Source organism: Panthera leo, chromosome D3 (assembly GCF_018350215.1).
Source record: "Panthera leo isolate Ple1 chromosome D3, P.leo_Ple1_pat1.1, whole genome shotgun sequence".
NCBI lineage: Eukaryota > Metazoa > Chordata > Mammalia > Carnivora > Felidae > Panthera > Panthera leo.
The window spans coordinates 17,266,945-17,283,328 of record NC_056690.1 but is presented as its reverse complement, the minus strand read 5'-3'; the positions used below and the strand labels follow the sequence as shown (position 1 = coordinate 17,283,328).

The following is a 16,384-nucleotide window of genomic DNA, read 5'->3' as shown; positions in this document are numbered from 1 at the left end:
AAGAGGAAAATGGAGCGCCGGAGGGCATGTAAAGACAAATAGCCAGAAAGAAATCGATGCGAGAGCGAGGGGGTCTGGGGCTCCCCTGGGGCTCCCCGTGGGCCCTGCCCCCCAGCATCCCCTCGGCCTCCCCATCCTTCTCCCCCTCCCACATTGTGCCCCAGAAGCACGTTTGCAGCCACCTCCTGGGTTACTGGAAAATTCGGGAAATCCCAGCCGTCAGCAGACGCCGGGTGCTGCCTGGTCTCTAGAGGTGACAGCAGGATGGGCCAGGGGTCCTGGCTTCCGGGCTGGGCATGCCACTGCGCTGGGCATCCACTGGAACCCCCAGCTTTCCTTCCTCCGATGCGCTGGTGCCGTCACTCTGGATGTGCAGAGGGACTTTTCGGGGAAGGCCCTGACTGGCCAGTTTCTGCCATCACCTCTGTGGGACGTGGGCCAGTTCTGGCTAGTGACTGGGCATCAGCACGCAACGCCCCAGTCCACTGGGGTTGAGAATACCCTCCTGGGGTCAGTCACAAGCCACCTAGGGACTTTCCTTCTTTGCCCCATTCCCCTCCTTAAAAGCTTTCCGATTACTTACAAGTATCTGCTGGGTACTTGGTAAAATGTAAACTGCGGGGACCAGGATTTTTGTCTTTTTTGTCCCTTTTTAAGCCTCTAGAAGCTAGAGGAGTGCCTGGCCCACCGTAGATGCCCAGTAAAATATTTGTTGAAGAAACGAGGGAATGAATGAATGTTGCCTTCGTTCCTTCTGGGTCTGACCTACAGATTTGATTCAAGAGGACTGCTGAAGTGTGATACAAATGGGCAGAAATTGGCCAGAGAGGAGGTTGCCTAACTGGCCATCTTGCCCCGGCCTAAAGGGGTGGGAAACCCCCTTGCCCCCTGCCCTGCAGTGACCTGTGGTGGGAGAATATGGCAGAGAGTCTGTGAGATCTGAGGAGGAGAGTCCAGGAAAGCGTGGGGCTGCAGGTTCCATGGCTTCCCTCCCTTCTGGTCAGGGAGGAACAGATCATAGAAAGGGGAAAGGAGATTGGCATATGGCTTCAGGGCTCAGCTTGGGACCAGAGTCAAGGCTCTGTCTGAGGTCAGATGAGGGCCCAGCCAGCGTTCAAGGTCAGGGCCCAGAGTGACCAAGCAAAAGACCCACCCAGGACTAGGCCTGGGGCTCAGTCTGTGGCCACAATCAAAGCAGTGGGCAGATTCAGGCTCGGTCTGGATGTAACATCAGCATCCATTTTGGAGGCGGGCCAGGGTTTAGCCCATGACCCAGGTGGAGTGCTGTCGGTGACTTGGGTCAAGACTCCGTGGACACTTATACCACACCCTCCCTCCCTCTCTCTCTCTCTCTCACACACACACACACACAAACACACGCCCACTTGTGAAATCGCCTTACACAACACTCCATGACAAGGTAGAATACTCAACAAAACTCGCTTTTTAATGATGGTGTTGACCTGAGGAATCTTCGGACTGAGGCTTGTGGCCTGAGTGGCCACCAGCAGAGCTGGCCCAGGTCTTGGACCAAGAGTCACCCCAGAGAGCGCTGATCTCTAAGTGGGAGGGGAGGCCACGCCCTCGACTGCTTCTCAAAAGACTAGAAATTAGCCTGGGTGGGGGGTGGGGGAAGAAACATGGTATAAAATACATTCAGGGCCCCCTGGCTGGGCCCTGCGGTGGCCCGAATCCCACAGCTGAGGGAATCAGGGAAGAGAAACACAGGCTCAATCCCTAAGCCCTTCTCTTCAAGTGGCCAAGTGCCAAGGGGCAGAATGTATTAGTTCTATTCCTCTTAAAAAAATATATCTCTTTACACGCTCCTTCTCCCTAGTCTCTTGGGTATTTGGGAACGAGCATTTTTACCTGTCCGAGCCTTCGAAGGGGCTGACTGGGGGGGCTGCTCCAGACAGAATAGCAAAGATCTGTGACCTATGGCTTTTTCATCTACGTGGTAGGGAATGAGACAGGTGCACAGGTATGGGCTGGATGTGAAGCCACTGGTATCCGAGGCGGGGGAAAGATGGGTCCTGAATCGATGCTTTCAAAGACAGATAATTAGCAACCCAGGTCCTTGAGAATCCTTTGGTTTGAGGTCTCAACCACCAAGGAGGCAGTGCTTGTATGGAAATGAAGAACCATTCCCATTCTGAGGGAGGCCAGCCCCATTGGACTATGACCAAGGGGAGGTCAATGGGCTGAGAAGGTAGTAGGGTCATGGTCCCACCTGATTTGGAGCACTTTGCTCTCTCATCTGGATAGCAAAGGACCCACTGGTAGGGGTCAGAGGGCAGTGTAGGATCAATGTGTTGGGCGCCACAACAGAGAGCTGTGTTACTCAAGATTCTGCATGTGGCCATCCTGGTGGGGTGACTGTTGGCGCCTGAGAACCCCCAGAAGGGAGATCAAAGATCCCAAGGTCACCTTCTGGCTACAGCAGGGGAAGAAAGGGCAGAATTCCGGCCCTAGAGGTGGCCAACCAACCCGATGGCTTCTCAGGAGCACTGTGGCGAGAGGTGGGCTCATGACAACAGCGGCCCCACGCGGTGGTGCCCGTTAACGTCCTGTGAGCATCATGGCCTCCGCACCCCACCCGGGCTGTCTGAGACCCTTCTTCAAACAGAAGCGGCCTGGATAAGTGTTGGTGCCTGTGATTCCGGGGGTGAAGGGGAGAAGGTAGGGGGAGGCCGTGAATGTTCAGCCCAGAAGGGAAGAGAGTCTGGGGCCACTTTCTCCTGCTACAGTCCCTTCCACTCTGTCATCGAGGTCCTTGACATCTGCAGTGGGACACCCATGTCCTGGGGCCACCGTGAGCCCTCCCTCCCACAGGTGGGGCCCAGAGTGGCGGGGGGGGGGGGCAGGGGCAGAGGAGACAGAAAAGGGTCCACATGGCTAGAACGTCTCCAAACCAGGGGCCCCCTGTGCCTCCAAGGGTGGGGAGCGCCCAGTCTCTTCCCTCGAGCCTTCTTGGTCATGCAGGAACGTCACTGAAGGCCGACAGCGGCCAAGGGGATTGTCCCCAAGCCAGAGAGAGAGGACAGATGGGTTGGGGTGGGGGGGGCGTCCCCAGGAGTCTCGAGACCCCCGCTCGGGCGGGACTCCCGGCCCCTTCCCTGCCTGATGCATCATCTGGGGTAGTAGTCGTCGGGAACGCCGGTGAGGTTCCTCCCCTTCAGGGCCGCGTCCACCATCTTGATGTAGGCAGAGATGACCTTCTGCATGTCGGCCGTGTAGGGGTCGTACTCGAGCTTCCGGAGCCCCGAGCGCTTGAAGTTGCCGTCCTTCTGGCTCTCCACGCACAGCAGCCGGTCCTCCCTGACGGCCACGCCCAGCAGGCTGACCATGCGGCCCAGCTGGACGAACAGGTCCCGCTTCAGGTCCTCGAAGTGCACCACCAGCACCTTCTTGCCGAACTTGAGCCAGTCCAGCGTGTGAGTGGCCCACCACGGGGCGTAGTTCCGCACAAACTCCGGCCACTCTGGAGAGAGGAGGCAGGGCCGGGTCAGAGGGAGGAGGGGCTCTGGGGACAAGGGTCAGGTGGCAGCGGACGCAGTGACTGACAGCGACACCCTTACCCAGTCCTTCGGATCCCCAAACTGGCCTGATTCCTGCCCCCTCCTTGCCGCCGCTTCCGCCTGGAAGGTTCTTCACCTTGTCTTTGGGGATAACACCACCACTCGTTGGGTGCTCACTGTAGGCCCGGCACAGACTTATCCATAAATACGTGTATTTACTGTACCTTCTATATGCATTTGTATTCACGTACAATAAGCGTATGAATAGAGCTACTCATTCACTTATTCCTCACGATTCTGTGCGACAGGTACGCTTGTTTTCATTAAACAGGAAAAAAAAAAGAGGCACAGAGAGGTTAAGTCAGGTGCTCTTGGACACACAGCTAATCATCGGTAGAGCCAGGATGGGACACCAGTCTGGCTTCAAAGTCTAGGCTTTTCACCATCAAGTTACCCTGTGTAGTAGCAATTCTCCTCTTTGGTAACGGTTATCTACTCCCAGGTCCTACGATAGTAGGACCTTTGTATACGCAAGCGGATTAAAGCATAGGAGGTTTTGAGCATGGGGCCCCAGGCCCAGGAAGTGCTCAATAGATGTTGACTCAATACTCTTCCTGTCATTATCCTGAGATGAGATCTTGCCTTCCCCGGCTCTCCTGGCTCTGGGCTCCGCAACCCCCTTTGAACCCCCCGCGTATGTGGTCTCTGATGGACTGGGCTGGGGGTAGAGTTGAAGTCAGATGCTCTATATCGTCATCTTTGCCTTCGTGTTGTTTCTCTACTTTGTATCATCATACACTATGTTTTGTTTTGTGGTGTGTTACCTGGCCATGGGAAAATGGCAGGGTGGATTGTCACCAGCAACGGGAAGGTGTTTGGGGATGGTCTGACTCGAAAGGCAGGCTACAGGAGAATGTGAGTGACGGCTTGGGGAAACCCTAGAGAGGACCTCAAAGAGACACCAGCCAGCCCTGGAGCTGCTGAAACTGACAGAACAAGAATCTGGGTAACTGTGGAAGGAGATCACAGAGGATGCTGGGAAGGCAGAAGGGGATTCCAAACCCCCACTAGGACAATCAGAGGGGGCAGGCGCCCCAAAACGCTGAAGCCAGACCCTCTGCTGCTCACAGAAGCACCACCGCCCTGCCCCCTCCAGAGGGATTTGTTTATTGAACGACAGTCTGGTGAGTTTTCCAAGCTGGGTTGGGGGAGCCCAACTGGTTCTTAATAACTAAATCCTCAACCTTTGCTGGGTGATGGGTGCCCATGATCTCATTTAATCCTAAAAACTACCCTGCAAGGAAAGGGCTACTGTTCACTTGTATCACCAGTGAGGAAACTGAGGCTCAGAGAGGGTAAGTGACTGGCCCGAGGTCACACAGCCCCAGGCAGCACCCTCCAGACCAGGCCTGTCTGATCCCAGGTCCTAATCCTTCCCAGGCACCAGGAGCCTCACCCCCACTGCCTTACACCCAGCAGGGGCTCAATAAATGCTTGTTGAACTAAATTGAAATTCCCAACCGCCAAACTGTGACGTGATAAAGGGCTCCTCTTTCTTTGCAGAACACATCAAGACCTGTGGCGAGGCTCCGGCTCTCCCAGTGGCCCCCCCGGAACACCACCGCTGCTTGGGAAATCTATATCCTGGTGACAAGGATATATTTTATCCTGACGATAAATTATTTACAATGTATCTGGCTAATTGGGCCCACACTGTTGTAATGGGTTAAGACCAGATGTATGAGTGATTAAAAGAACATATAGCATGTGTATAGTTTTTTGGGTTTTTTTTTTCTTTTTAAGAATCTCTCCACTCCTGAGTCACCTCACGGCGTCCCGGATGGTTCAGGACACCTGCTGCTCTGATGGCAGAGGCCCAGGTGGACGGAGATGGTACTCAGTCACCTAGTAACACGCAGATCGGATTTCTAGGCTTGGCCGCTTCTGACCATCTCAAATATTTGCTGGAGGGGGTGCTGCACGGTGGCCGTCGAGGAGAAGGAAGGACCCGCCTGCACGGTGGTCAGAGTCCTGCAAATGGGGCTCCTGGCCTTCAATGCAGGTGGGCGGAGACAGCATGGCATCCTTGGAGATCACCGGGGGATGGGACCGTATGTTGCCTGAGCACCTACTATGTGTCGGCCACCTCCCCTTTTCCCAAGAAGCCTGGAGAGTGAGACTTGGGCCCATTTTACACGCAGGAAAAAGGAGGCTCAGAGACACGAAGCCAGTGGCTCAAGGCCACACAGTAATCACCCAAGACAGAATTTGAACCCTGACTGAGCCTGGCGCCTGCCCTCCTAGGAAACCCTTCGGGATCAGCTCCTAGTTTACCACGGCTCACTTCACCTTCGGCTGTTGTTCTACGACTCGGGGTCTGTTCACGGACAACTTGGGAGTCAGACGGACGGCATTCGCAACCCCTTTCCTCCCTAGAGTAGCTGAGGGGCTCGGTCGGTCTCCCGGTGGCTCAGTTTACCCATCGGCAGAACAACTGCGCAAAGACCTCCGTCCTGGGCGTGCTGGGCGGAGGGAATGGAGTAAGCGCAGCAAAGACCCTGGCACCCGGCCTGGGATCCAGCAGGTGCTCCATAAGTGCTGGCTACGGTCACGATCATCCTTGATGCTGGTGCCCCAGGTGCCCCACCTGTCGCATCAGAGCTTCCGGGCAACACCCCAGCTGCCTCGGCAACAGCTGTGTGCCTACCCCAAAGATGGCCATCCTGGCTGTTCCTAACCCACTTCATCAGAAAGAAGGATAAAAGGTGAAGACAGAAGCCCCGATTAGCACAGGATTCCCGGTAACTGATCGCTGCCTTCAAAGCGGGTAATAAAGGCAAGCCGAGCCACGGACCGTTGGTCACCAGTGCTGGTTCCGCCGGAATGGTCCCACACGTGCGCCTGGCAGGGCCCCTCGGGCCCCTCTTTGCTCCCTCTTGTCGAGAAGAACCGGGGCCTGATTAATAGCTTAACTGCACTTAATTCCCCATGGAATCATCAAACACAGTCTGTTTCATTAGACAGATCAGGATGATTCACCTTGTGTAATCATAGCACATAAAACTTTGCTTTGGACCCACTCCAGGGAGATTGTAAAATTAATGTTATGGAACCCAAAATGGGGGGGGGGGGGGCGGGGAGGGTTGCAAGGGCCTTGACCCAGCTCTAAAGGGGAAGGGGGCAGAGGCAGGGTGGGACGGATGTGCTCAGCAGCTAGGGGAGCTCTGCTCTTAGGGAGGTGACCGTCACCTGCTAGGGGAGGGCATTCTAAGCCAGGCGTTCTCAAACTTGCAAGTGCCTAGGAAGCTTCCCAGAGAATCTTGTTAAAATGCAGATTCCCATTCAGGGACCCTGGCAGGGGGTGGGGGAGGGCTGAGATGTGCTTTTTGAGAAAAGCTTTTTAGAAGCTTCCAGGTGATGGACACCACTGATCCACAGGCCACACTCTGAGCTGCGAGGTTTTTATGAAGGCAGTGGTTCTCACGTTGGGGCATCAATGTGTATCAAACATCTGGAGGGATGGGTAAGACCCAGATTTGCCAGGCGCCCGCCCGGAATGTGACTCTGCAGGTCTGTGGTGGGGGCCGCAGAATGTTTTTCTAACCAGTTCCCAAGTGATACTGATGTTGCTGATGCAGGGACCCTAAAAGCAAGGGTCTCAAGTCCCTCCAAGGGCCAGGCGTTAAAGCAGAGAGAGAAATGGTTCTTTGGGGGAAGGCTCTCAGAGCACTTAAGACCGGGGTCAGGCCTGCCTGGGAGGTGATGTGGTGGAGAAGCCCCCCCCTCCCATCCTGGACTCAGCTTGGGACCCCAGGCCCCCAACAGGAGATAGATTTGCTGGAATCTCTTCTCTCCCATCCCCTGCAGCCTCGTGGTTGGGCCTGTCCTGACACCTCCCTTATCTTTGGTTTTCAAGCTCCTAGCTGCCTTGATCAGGAAAGAGGCAAGGGGCTCCTGGGAACTGGAACTGTCTGAATCTGAGACCAGGCGCTAAACCAGGAAAGAAGCAGTGAACTCATCAGGAGGTCAGAGACCCCTCAAGGTAAGAGAGCCCGGTAGCTAACGCCTGGGGTTGAACCCTAGCTCTGCCAAACCCTGGGGCCTTGGCCAGTGAGGTGAATAAGCCTTCCTGGGATGGTGTCCTCGCCTGTGCAATGGAATGCCACCTTGACCACAAAAGCCTTTCTTCCCTCTTCCGGGAATTAGAAGGGTTAAATGCCATGAAGCATGCAAAGTGCCTGGCCCCATGCGAGCCTCCCAAGTGAGTCCCCTCCCTTGTCCCTGGGGACATCGGGATACCTGGGAGCCAGAGAGCTGGATTCTACTCCTGCCCTAACGACCTTGGCAGGTCCCTGCCTCTCTCTGGGCCTCAGTTTCCCCATTAATAAATAGACAATCAGTGGTTCTCAGTCCTGCCTGTATCCTGGACGCTTTAAAAAATACCGATGCCTGGGATCCACCACAGCAATGGTCCGGGTGCTGTCTGGGCACTGGGACTTCCCCACACTCCTCCAGGGATGTTGACGTGCAGTGGGGGCTGGGGACCCCTGGGCTTGGTCAGCCCCAGGTCCTTTCCAGCTGGACCAGCAAAGTCTGTGCTCAGGACAGGCCCTCTGTCCTGGGCGCCTGCAGACTTCTCAGCCTGGCCCAGGGTGGTGTTCATTTTCGATTGTTCTGTAAGTAAATCAGAGGACCTCTCGGGGAACAAGGGCACAAATGTCCCCGCCTACGCTTCCACCCTCTGGGGGTGGTGGTGAGGCAAGGGAAGGCGCAGAGGAACCCCCTGACTGAACTGGGAAGCCAGGGCACGGCTGGCCAGACAGGCACAAGAGTCTTAATGAACGAGGTCACTGCTGCGGGTGTAACTGCCGGATTGCTCAGTGCACACCATCCCGTCAAGTTCCGGTCCTCTCTGGGGAGGGGCCAGGGCTGGAGAGCAGTTTTGGGGAGTCGGGGGGGGGGATGTGGAAAGCACCCCTCAGTGTTGAGGCTGGAGCAGGCTGGGTAAGGTGGAGAGAGCTCACATTTACAGAGCACCTACTGGCCTGCGAACCCCACCGTTCCATCGACGTTTTGCCCCCTCCGTTACCACTGTGGTGGTGAAGGGCCGGGGCTCAGGAGCAAGACTTTCTGGGGTCAAACCCCAGCTCTCCCGCATCCTGGAGAAGCCTCTTCACCTCCCTGAGCTTAGCTTGTCCCAGCTGTAAAAGCAGGGTCAAACGAATGGGGTTTCAAGACTCTCGTTACCGCGATGGCGATGCAGGTGGAAGCAGCTGATTCTGAGAGCCAGGGGGATTAAAGATACTCAAGAGGACAGAGCTTGGGTCTGACGGTAAAGCTCTCTCCATTATCGTGGGCCACCTCCCTGTGAGACATTCATCCACACAGCTGTCATCTAAGTACCAGAGGTGAATGTCAAAGGCAGATCATATTAAGATTCACTGCTGGGGGGGGGGGTCAACGCGGTCACCTCCCAGCTGTGTGACCGGGCGCAGGTCACTTAACCTCTTGGAGCCTCACAACCCAGAGTTGTTAGGGGTGGTTCACCGCAGTGCTGCTCTGCGAGTCCTTAGGAGCTCATAAGTGACCTCATGGCCACCAGCCACCGACCCGGGGCTGAATTCAGGTCTCCTGACTCCCAGGGGAAAGGGCTCCTGAAACGGTTTCAATCCATCCCATATCAATCATGTGAGGGTTTCTATCTCCATAACGAGTCACATTTACAGAGTGGTTTTAAAGGGTTAAATTCTTCGAGCCTCACGATGCTTACCCCCGTTTTATAGATGGGACAAACTTAAGTCCAGGGGAGGGAAGTGGCAGAGATGGGCATTGAACCCAGGGAGTTGCTCCTGGGCCCAAGCCGAGGCCCTTGCCCGCTGCCCTAGGGCATCACACTGGCTCTCAGCAGGGGACGCTGGGGGCAGGGGGAACGCGGGGGGCCTGCCCGGATCCCTCGCGGCAGACAGCACCGGCCGCTCACCCCAACCTGCCGCACCCCGGCCTCGCACCTCCCTCCCCCCGTACCTTTGCCCTTCCAGTGGGCATGTGCAGCGAAGCCGATGTGGCCGCCGTACTTGCGATTGAACTCTGCCATGAGCGCCTTGTAGGGGTTACGGATGAGCAGGATGGCGGCATCGAAGGCCTCGATCTCCTTCTGGCCGCTCTCGTGCGTCTTGATGCAGATGGTCCTGCCGCTGCGCCAGTGGTCCCGCTCACCTTTGAACCCTTCCCACGGGCAGGGGAGGGGGGGGTACAGGGCCGTGAGCGGGGGAGGCGAGGAGTCCCGCCACACCCTGCCCACCCAGGCCGCCTCTGTTATCCTCCCACGTTCATTCACGCTCCCATTCCTTTCCTCCTGTATTTACTGAGCACCTACTACGTGCCAGGCATTGTGCTGGGAGGTGGGGATAGACTCTGCAAAAAGACCCGTGCGTCTCGCTGTCGTTGGGAGCCAGATTCTGTAAACCGTGACCGAAATAAACGTAACGAACCACAGCGCTGCCGAAGAGGCATGGGATGCTCGCTGAGGCACGACAAGAGGCACCTGACGGTGACACACTGGGGGAGCCCTCTTTGGGTGGACTCCCCATCCCCAGGCATGGCCGGTGAGGCGCTCTGGCCGCTGGGATGAGGACAGAAGCGGGTCTCCGTCAAAGCCCGCAGGTGCCCCACATGCTTGTTTACTCTTCTATGCTCCTCCATCACTGCGAGAGGGACGTGCACTAGCAGGCTGTTGGTCCCAGATGGTGAGAGACTCAGGGAACAGACACGGATATAACCCACGGTCTGGAGCTGCGCAGCCCAGCCCGCCTAGCCAAGATCGCGGACCTAGTCAGGCGGCATCCGGCAAAGTTTCCTGGAGGAAGAGGTGCTTAGGCTGACATGTGAAAGCCAAGGAGGAATCTACTAGCCCGACAGAGGAAGGGAAAGGTGGTGGGAACAGCAGATGCAAAGGCCCGGGGGTGGGTCGGAAGGAAGGTGCCACATGAGTGACTGCTGAGAGCAGAAAGAGGGGAGTGTAAAGCCAGACAGGACGGTAGGGGTTGTGACCAAGAGTTCGGCACGAGACCCCAAACGTTAGGCAGCCCTTAAAAGGATTTAAGCAAAAGAGAAAGGGACATGATCAGATTTTCATTTCAAAAAATGGGGATGGGGCGCCTGGGTGGCTCAGCTGATGAAGCCTCTGACTCTTGATTTCAGCTCGGGTCACGATCTCGAAGTCTGCGAGTTCGACAGAGATGGGCGCCTGAAGGTACGGAGCCTGCTCGAGAGTCTCTCTCCCTCTTGCTACCCCTCCCCTGCTTTCTCTTAAAATAAACTTGGCGGGGGGGGAAAGCTGGGGAAATGGAAGAGATTTTATAGATGAGGAAACAGGCAGAGAGAGAGATCAAAGAACGTGCTTTGGCTATACAGGCAGCGAGAGGCAGGGTCAACATTCAAACCCAACTCATCCAGGCTCCTGAGACCGAGTTCTCCAAGTCGCTTAGATGGCATCTTGCAAGCCGCGTAGAAATGGTACCGTACCGGCACCTTCAGGATACCGGCTGTGTTTCCAACTCAATGTTATTTCTTTGGCCTCCGTGTCCTCATCCATAAAATGGCACCATGCAGCTTCTCTTTCACAGGGCTGCTGTGAGAAACCACTGCGGCACACAGTTGTACGTGTTTCGATAAACAGCAGCTCAAAGAGAACAAGTCTAGGGGCGAAGCCACGGACTGAGGAGCCACCCTGCCTCCTCAAACCTCAGAGTTCATTTTTTTCTCTCCTGGCCCACGCACGAAGGTTTCTGAGGCTCTGCCTTTGGCTTTTAAGGTGGATTAAGATGAGGCCGGCATGGGACCTACTTCTGTTCCTGGAGATCAGGCTTCAGAAAGGTCTGGCACCCCCCCACCCCCACCCCGGGGTCACAAGGTAACAACGCCAGGAATGGAATGTCATGTCCTGAGCCAGATTCCGTCCTGGGACTTGCCCAGTGAAGCTGTAGGAATTAGTCCAGCCTTGCACATCGGCGCTGGCCCGTGCCCACAAGGAAACATGAACCCACAGCCTTTGAGGCCCACGGGCAGCACAGTGTCATGGGCCACTGAGGAATGGGGTCTGGGAGCTCGAGCGCGAGCCCGGGACACAGGATTTCACGGCGTGCAGTCACACATGACATCGGTAAAGCCCCTCATGACGCGGACGAGGGGCTACCCGACTATGATTTCATTCTCTCTCTGCCAAAATCTATGTCACCACCGGCACAGCAACAGAAACACAGACGCAGGGGTTGCACAAGAGCGCATACGGGTTCTCAGAGAAGAAAAACTACAACGTGGCCGAGGGCTGAGACTAGTTTAAATCAGCCCCCGGGGGTTGCTGGGACCCTCAGTCACATTTCACTTTGCTACGGGATGGAGTCAACCTCGCACAATATTTGTCAAGATACAAAAAAACTAAACACCAGAGAAGACCTGCTTTGGTCTCGGGTTGCCTGAGAAGTTAGGCTGCAGGGTACCCTGGAAAAGTAGGGAGGTGGAGAAAATTCCACTTAGCACAGTGCCTCCCAGACAGAGGAGTTCTGCGTCTAGGAAGGCGCCTTTGAGAAGCCATATGGGATCCGCATGCCTGAGGACCTAGCTCAGCTGTCCGCCAGGGAGGGACCTGTAGGTAATGACAGAGCAATCACGGGTGCAAGCCTGGGGCCAGAGCGGAATTGCGGAACTCTACCACCAGGGGGCGCCCTGTGGGACACAGGACCCAGCAACTCCACTGCATCAGTGTGAAATACTATTAGAGTTGTGGGTACATTTGGCAGTGAAGGAAACTGAGGCACAGAGAAGGGCAGAGACTCCACCCACATTCCTGCAGGCCCCGGAGTTTACTGGGGCAGGAAAGACCTACTCCTGGCTCTGGACACGGACACCCTGGAGGCTGGCAGTCCTCCAGGGATGATGGGGTTTATTTTGAGGCACTTCTCAGAAAACTGGTCCTGTGTCAGCAGGGCCAAGAGGCTGCCTCCCCAATGCCCTGCCCCACCTGTGGGCCCCCAGGGGCAGAGAAGGGCCCTGCCCAATCTGGGCAGTCACCCAGCCCCTCCCACCTCTGGGTTCTGACAGGCCACAGAGCGGGAGCCTGCACTTGGGGCTGTGGGGTCCCTGAGATAGGAAGGGGGACAGAAGCGGGGGGGGGGGGGAGAGAAACAGACATCAAAATAAGGAGATAAAGATCAGAGGGAGACAAAGACCAAGTAAGAGATGGACACAGAGAAAATCATAGTTTGCAAATGGCCAACCTCCCTGGGTAAGAGGAAGAGAAGGCAGAACTCAAGGGGTATAGACATGTGGATTCTGGGTGGGGAGAATCCATCTACCAGTCAGTCAGTCATTCTCTCCCTCCATCCCTCTTCTATTCAACAGTCCCTCGCGGGGGCAGACTGTTACCAGGATGAAGGAAGACGAGGTTGCCGAGAAAGTGAAGGACAGAGAAAATTCCAGGCAGCCCATCAGAAGTGGGAGGGCCCTGGGGGTCCCCCACCCCACACGAGTTTGTTCCAGAGGAGGAAATCGAAGGTTCAAGGGGCAGGGGACAGACCCCCAGTTATCCAGCTAGTTAGAGGCAGGGAGGAAGGAGGAAACTCCAAAAGTTGCCAACCAGCAAGAATCCGTGGAGGCTCCATTTGTCATACAGAAACAACCCGCTCTGGGCCCATCCCTTCTAATCAACGGCCTCTTAAATGTCCCTTCCACTGTGCCCTTCTCCCCACCACTGTCTCTGCAGCCGAAACGTCCCATCCAAACTCTGTGGCCAGAGAGGTATTTCACACATGCACATCTTAGCACAGACCCTCCTGCCCTAGAACCCCTCTTCACCCCACTCCCTGCATGAGCCTGCGGCCCCAGGATAATGTGCACTGTCCTCAGAGGGCTTGCACGGGCTTTGCCTGTCCGGTCCCAGCTGCCCTTCCTGTGCCCCACCCCCCCGGCCCTCCCCCCTTCCAGCACCACCAGACTATTTGATTCACCAATCACACGGTCTCCTCTTCCGGCTGTTCCTCACATGTCCGCCCACCCCCGTGGCTTCTGCCCGGGACTCCCTTCTCTCCTTTCAGGTGAGTCCTGTCCACCTTCTGCACATACAACCCCCACCCAAGACTGAATCACAAACTCTGTAAGCACGCATCCCAGAGCCGGGCCCATAATGATCAGCATTATTAACAGTGACATGACATTTACAACAATAAGGGCCCCGCTACAAGGAAGGAGAGCGCTGGATACAAGGGAGAAAAGCAGGAAGACGGGAAGTCGGCCAGAGACGCTGCAAAGGGGGATGTGACCCGCAGCTTGGGGAGCAGGTTTCCAGGCAGAAGAGCTAGGAAGGGGGTGGGGCCCGAGGTCCCAGGGAGAGGAAACCCGCGTGCAAATGGCTGGTGTGTTTTCCACCTGTGAAGTCATCATACCTGGGGTTGGATGTGTGAAAGGGGCAGCAGACTGGCCCCCCAGTGGGGGCAAATCCACCCCCCCCCCCCACTCCAGGACCCTCCAGCTCTGAGGACTTCCTTATGCTGTGGTGGTGGCAGGAACGTGGGGTTAGCAGAACCGACTGATGCTATGGGGGGGGGGTCCTCTATGCACCTGCCCCCCACTGCCAGCCCCCAACTCCCAGGGCCAACTCACTGTTCCCTGCAAGGGCTCAGGACACAGGAAGCATTTTGAAGCCCCTCACGAAAGGGGAGCTGCTCAAAAAGCTTCAGCTGCCCCTCTCGGAGGGACCTAAGGAAACGTGCACACGGTGTGAGCCTGAGGACCGGCCAGGGAGGGTGTATGTTCTCCCTCTCTCTCTTTTCCTTTTTAAAATTTTAATACACACCTCGCCCCCCTAATTACCAACTCTTGATATTCCCCCAAGACTCGAGTGTAAAATACACGGTATTTTAAGTTTATTTACTTATTTTGAGAGAGAGAGAATGAGAGAACAAACGGGAGGGGCCGGGGGGGGGGGGACAGGGAGGGGCAGGGGGGGGACAGAGGATGTGAAGTGGGGTCTATGCTGACAGCAGACAGACCGAGGTGGGGCTTGAACTCATGAACCGACCTGAGCCGAAGTTGGATGCTTAACCGACTGAGCCACCCAAGTGCCCCTAAAATACACAGTATTTTTTGAATGCTGTGGGTCCAGAGGTGAGAATACTGGGCTCCCGGTCTAGGAGCCAGGGGCCTCACTCGGTGCCCGAATCACCTGGAGAGGTTTTAAAAAACTGACACCCTGTTCCCCTCGTAGGATCCTGATGGAAATGGTCTCAGGTGCAGCCTGGGCATCAAGACTTGAAATGCTCCCCGGGTGATTCTCATGTGTCGTCAGAGGCCAAGCCCTTTCCTTTGCCTAATAGTTGACTGTCCCAGTTACAGGTCGCTTAAAAAATAACGTATACTTTACAACATAGCCTCACACACACGGTCTCGTTATATTTCTTTCAAAACCGCTAGGAGTTCAGTGTGGACATCCCTACAGTATAAATGAGGAGACTGAGGCTCAGAGAGGCAAAGAAATGTTGCCCAAGGTCTTGTACCTGGTAAGAGTTCGGTCTGAAAATTCAATCCCCTGACTCCATTTTAAGATTGTTTCCTGTGGTCCAAAGTTAGGTTGAATTAGACCAGAGGTGGTAAATACCTGGCAGGTGGCCACACTGTTCCTCCTCCTACACCGTCAACAGACATCACTACTAGATTAAGGCACTTTGGTTTCTGAAAGAGAACAGAACCTCAGAATCCTTCTTAACACACGGATTCACTGGAATGGACGCATGAGGTGATACCACTTTGCATCCCTGGACTAAATGCTCCTGAAGGACCCTCCTATCTGTAACGTTCTAGAATTCCAGAAATAGGCTTGCTGCTGCAGCCACAGGAAGGTTAGAATGTGAGTCAGCCACGGGATGCTTTCGGAGTCGGCTTCCCCCCTGCCGCTCTCCAGGGCAAACCGGAGAGAGTCCCGTCTGTCCCCGGGTTCCTCCCAGCAGCTCCCATAAAGGCAGCTCAACTTAGTGGTTAGGAGCAGAGATACTGTTGAAAGCCAGGCCTGGGTTCAAATCCTGGTATAAGCAAGCGAGACACCCAGTTTGGAGCCTCATACGTATTAAGTGCTCAATAAATGATCACTTATGCCAAAACTAAAGCCTGATCGATATACAGAAAGTCGGGATTCTAAGGCCGACCCCCTACCTGCTGCTAAGCCCATCCTTCAACCCGTCCCTTGTCATCCTTCTTGTCTTTCTTTCCTCCTGCTTCTTACCCTCAGACAGATGCCCCCTGGCTCTCCCGGAGCTGGAATGGAAGGATGGCTCTCTGTCAACACCAAGCTGCGTCCGGCCAGTGCTTGGACCATAGTATTCACAGCCTCCATTTACTGAACACTTACTCTGTGCTAAGCCTGTTACACATACCAACTCACTAACCTTCACAATGACCTCACCAAGTACATACTGTTAGCTCTGATTTGCACACGATGACACAGGCCCAGAGAGGCACAGAAGCTGGCTCAAAGTCACACAGCCAGGAAGTGGTCTTCATCTGGTTTACAGACATAAAGACCCACAGCCAAGGGCTGCCCCACATACGTCCCCTGATATTCCCCCGGCCATGTCTGGGAGGGGGCTTCACGACCCATGGGTATTTCATCCAAGACATTCAGTTCCCCAGTGCGAACCCCCAGGGCTTTCTTGCCTATGACGGAGAGGTAAGGATGTGGGCTCTGAAATGCAGACAAGACACCTGACCAACAGCAGGTGCTCCATAGGCACCCCCAGAACGAACCTAGTTTTGTTACCTCTGTATACAGCACAGGACTGCTGGTCAATAAAGGTCTGTGGTGAGGAACCTGCACCTAG

At 55.5% G+C, this 16,384-nt stretch overlaps 1 protein-coding gene across 2 annotated transcripts in view; it reads right to left on the bottom strand.

The window, feature by feature from the left end:
• Positions 1-1,426: 1,426 nt before the first annotated feature.
• The window catches only part of WSCD2 (WSC domain containing 2), a 54,682-nt gene continuing 39,724 nt past the window's right edge, over positions 1,427-16,384 (bottom strand). Inside the window, exons 7-8 of one of the 2 annotated variants that reach the window (XM_042910668.1) lie at positions 9,593-9,743; positions 1,427-3,481 (exon numbers count right to left, since the gene is read on the bottom strand). In XM_042910668.1, coding sequence (XP_042766602.1) covers positions 2,896-3,481; positions 9,593-9,743 — 737 coding nt within the window. In that variant the 3' untranslated portion in view covers positions 1,427-2,895. Of the gene's footprint in view, positions 3,482-9,542; positions 9,744-16,384 lie in introns of both variants that reach the window. The other variant, XM_042910669.1, reaches the window with a different exon arrangement.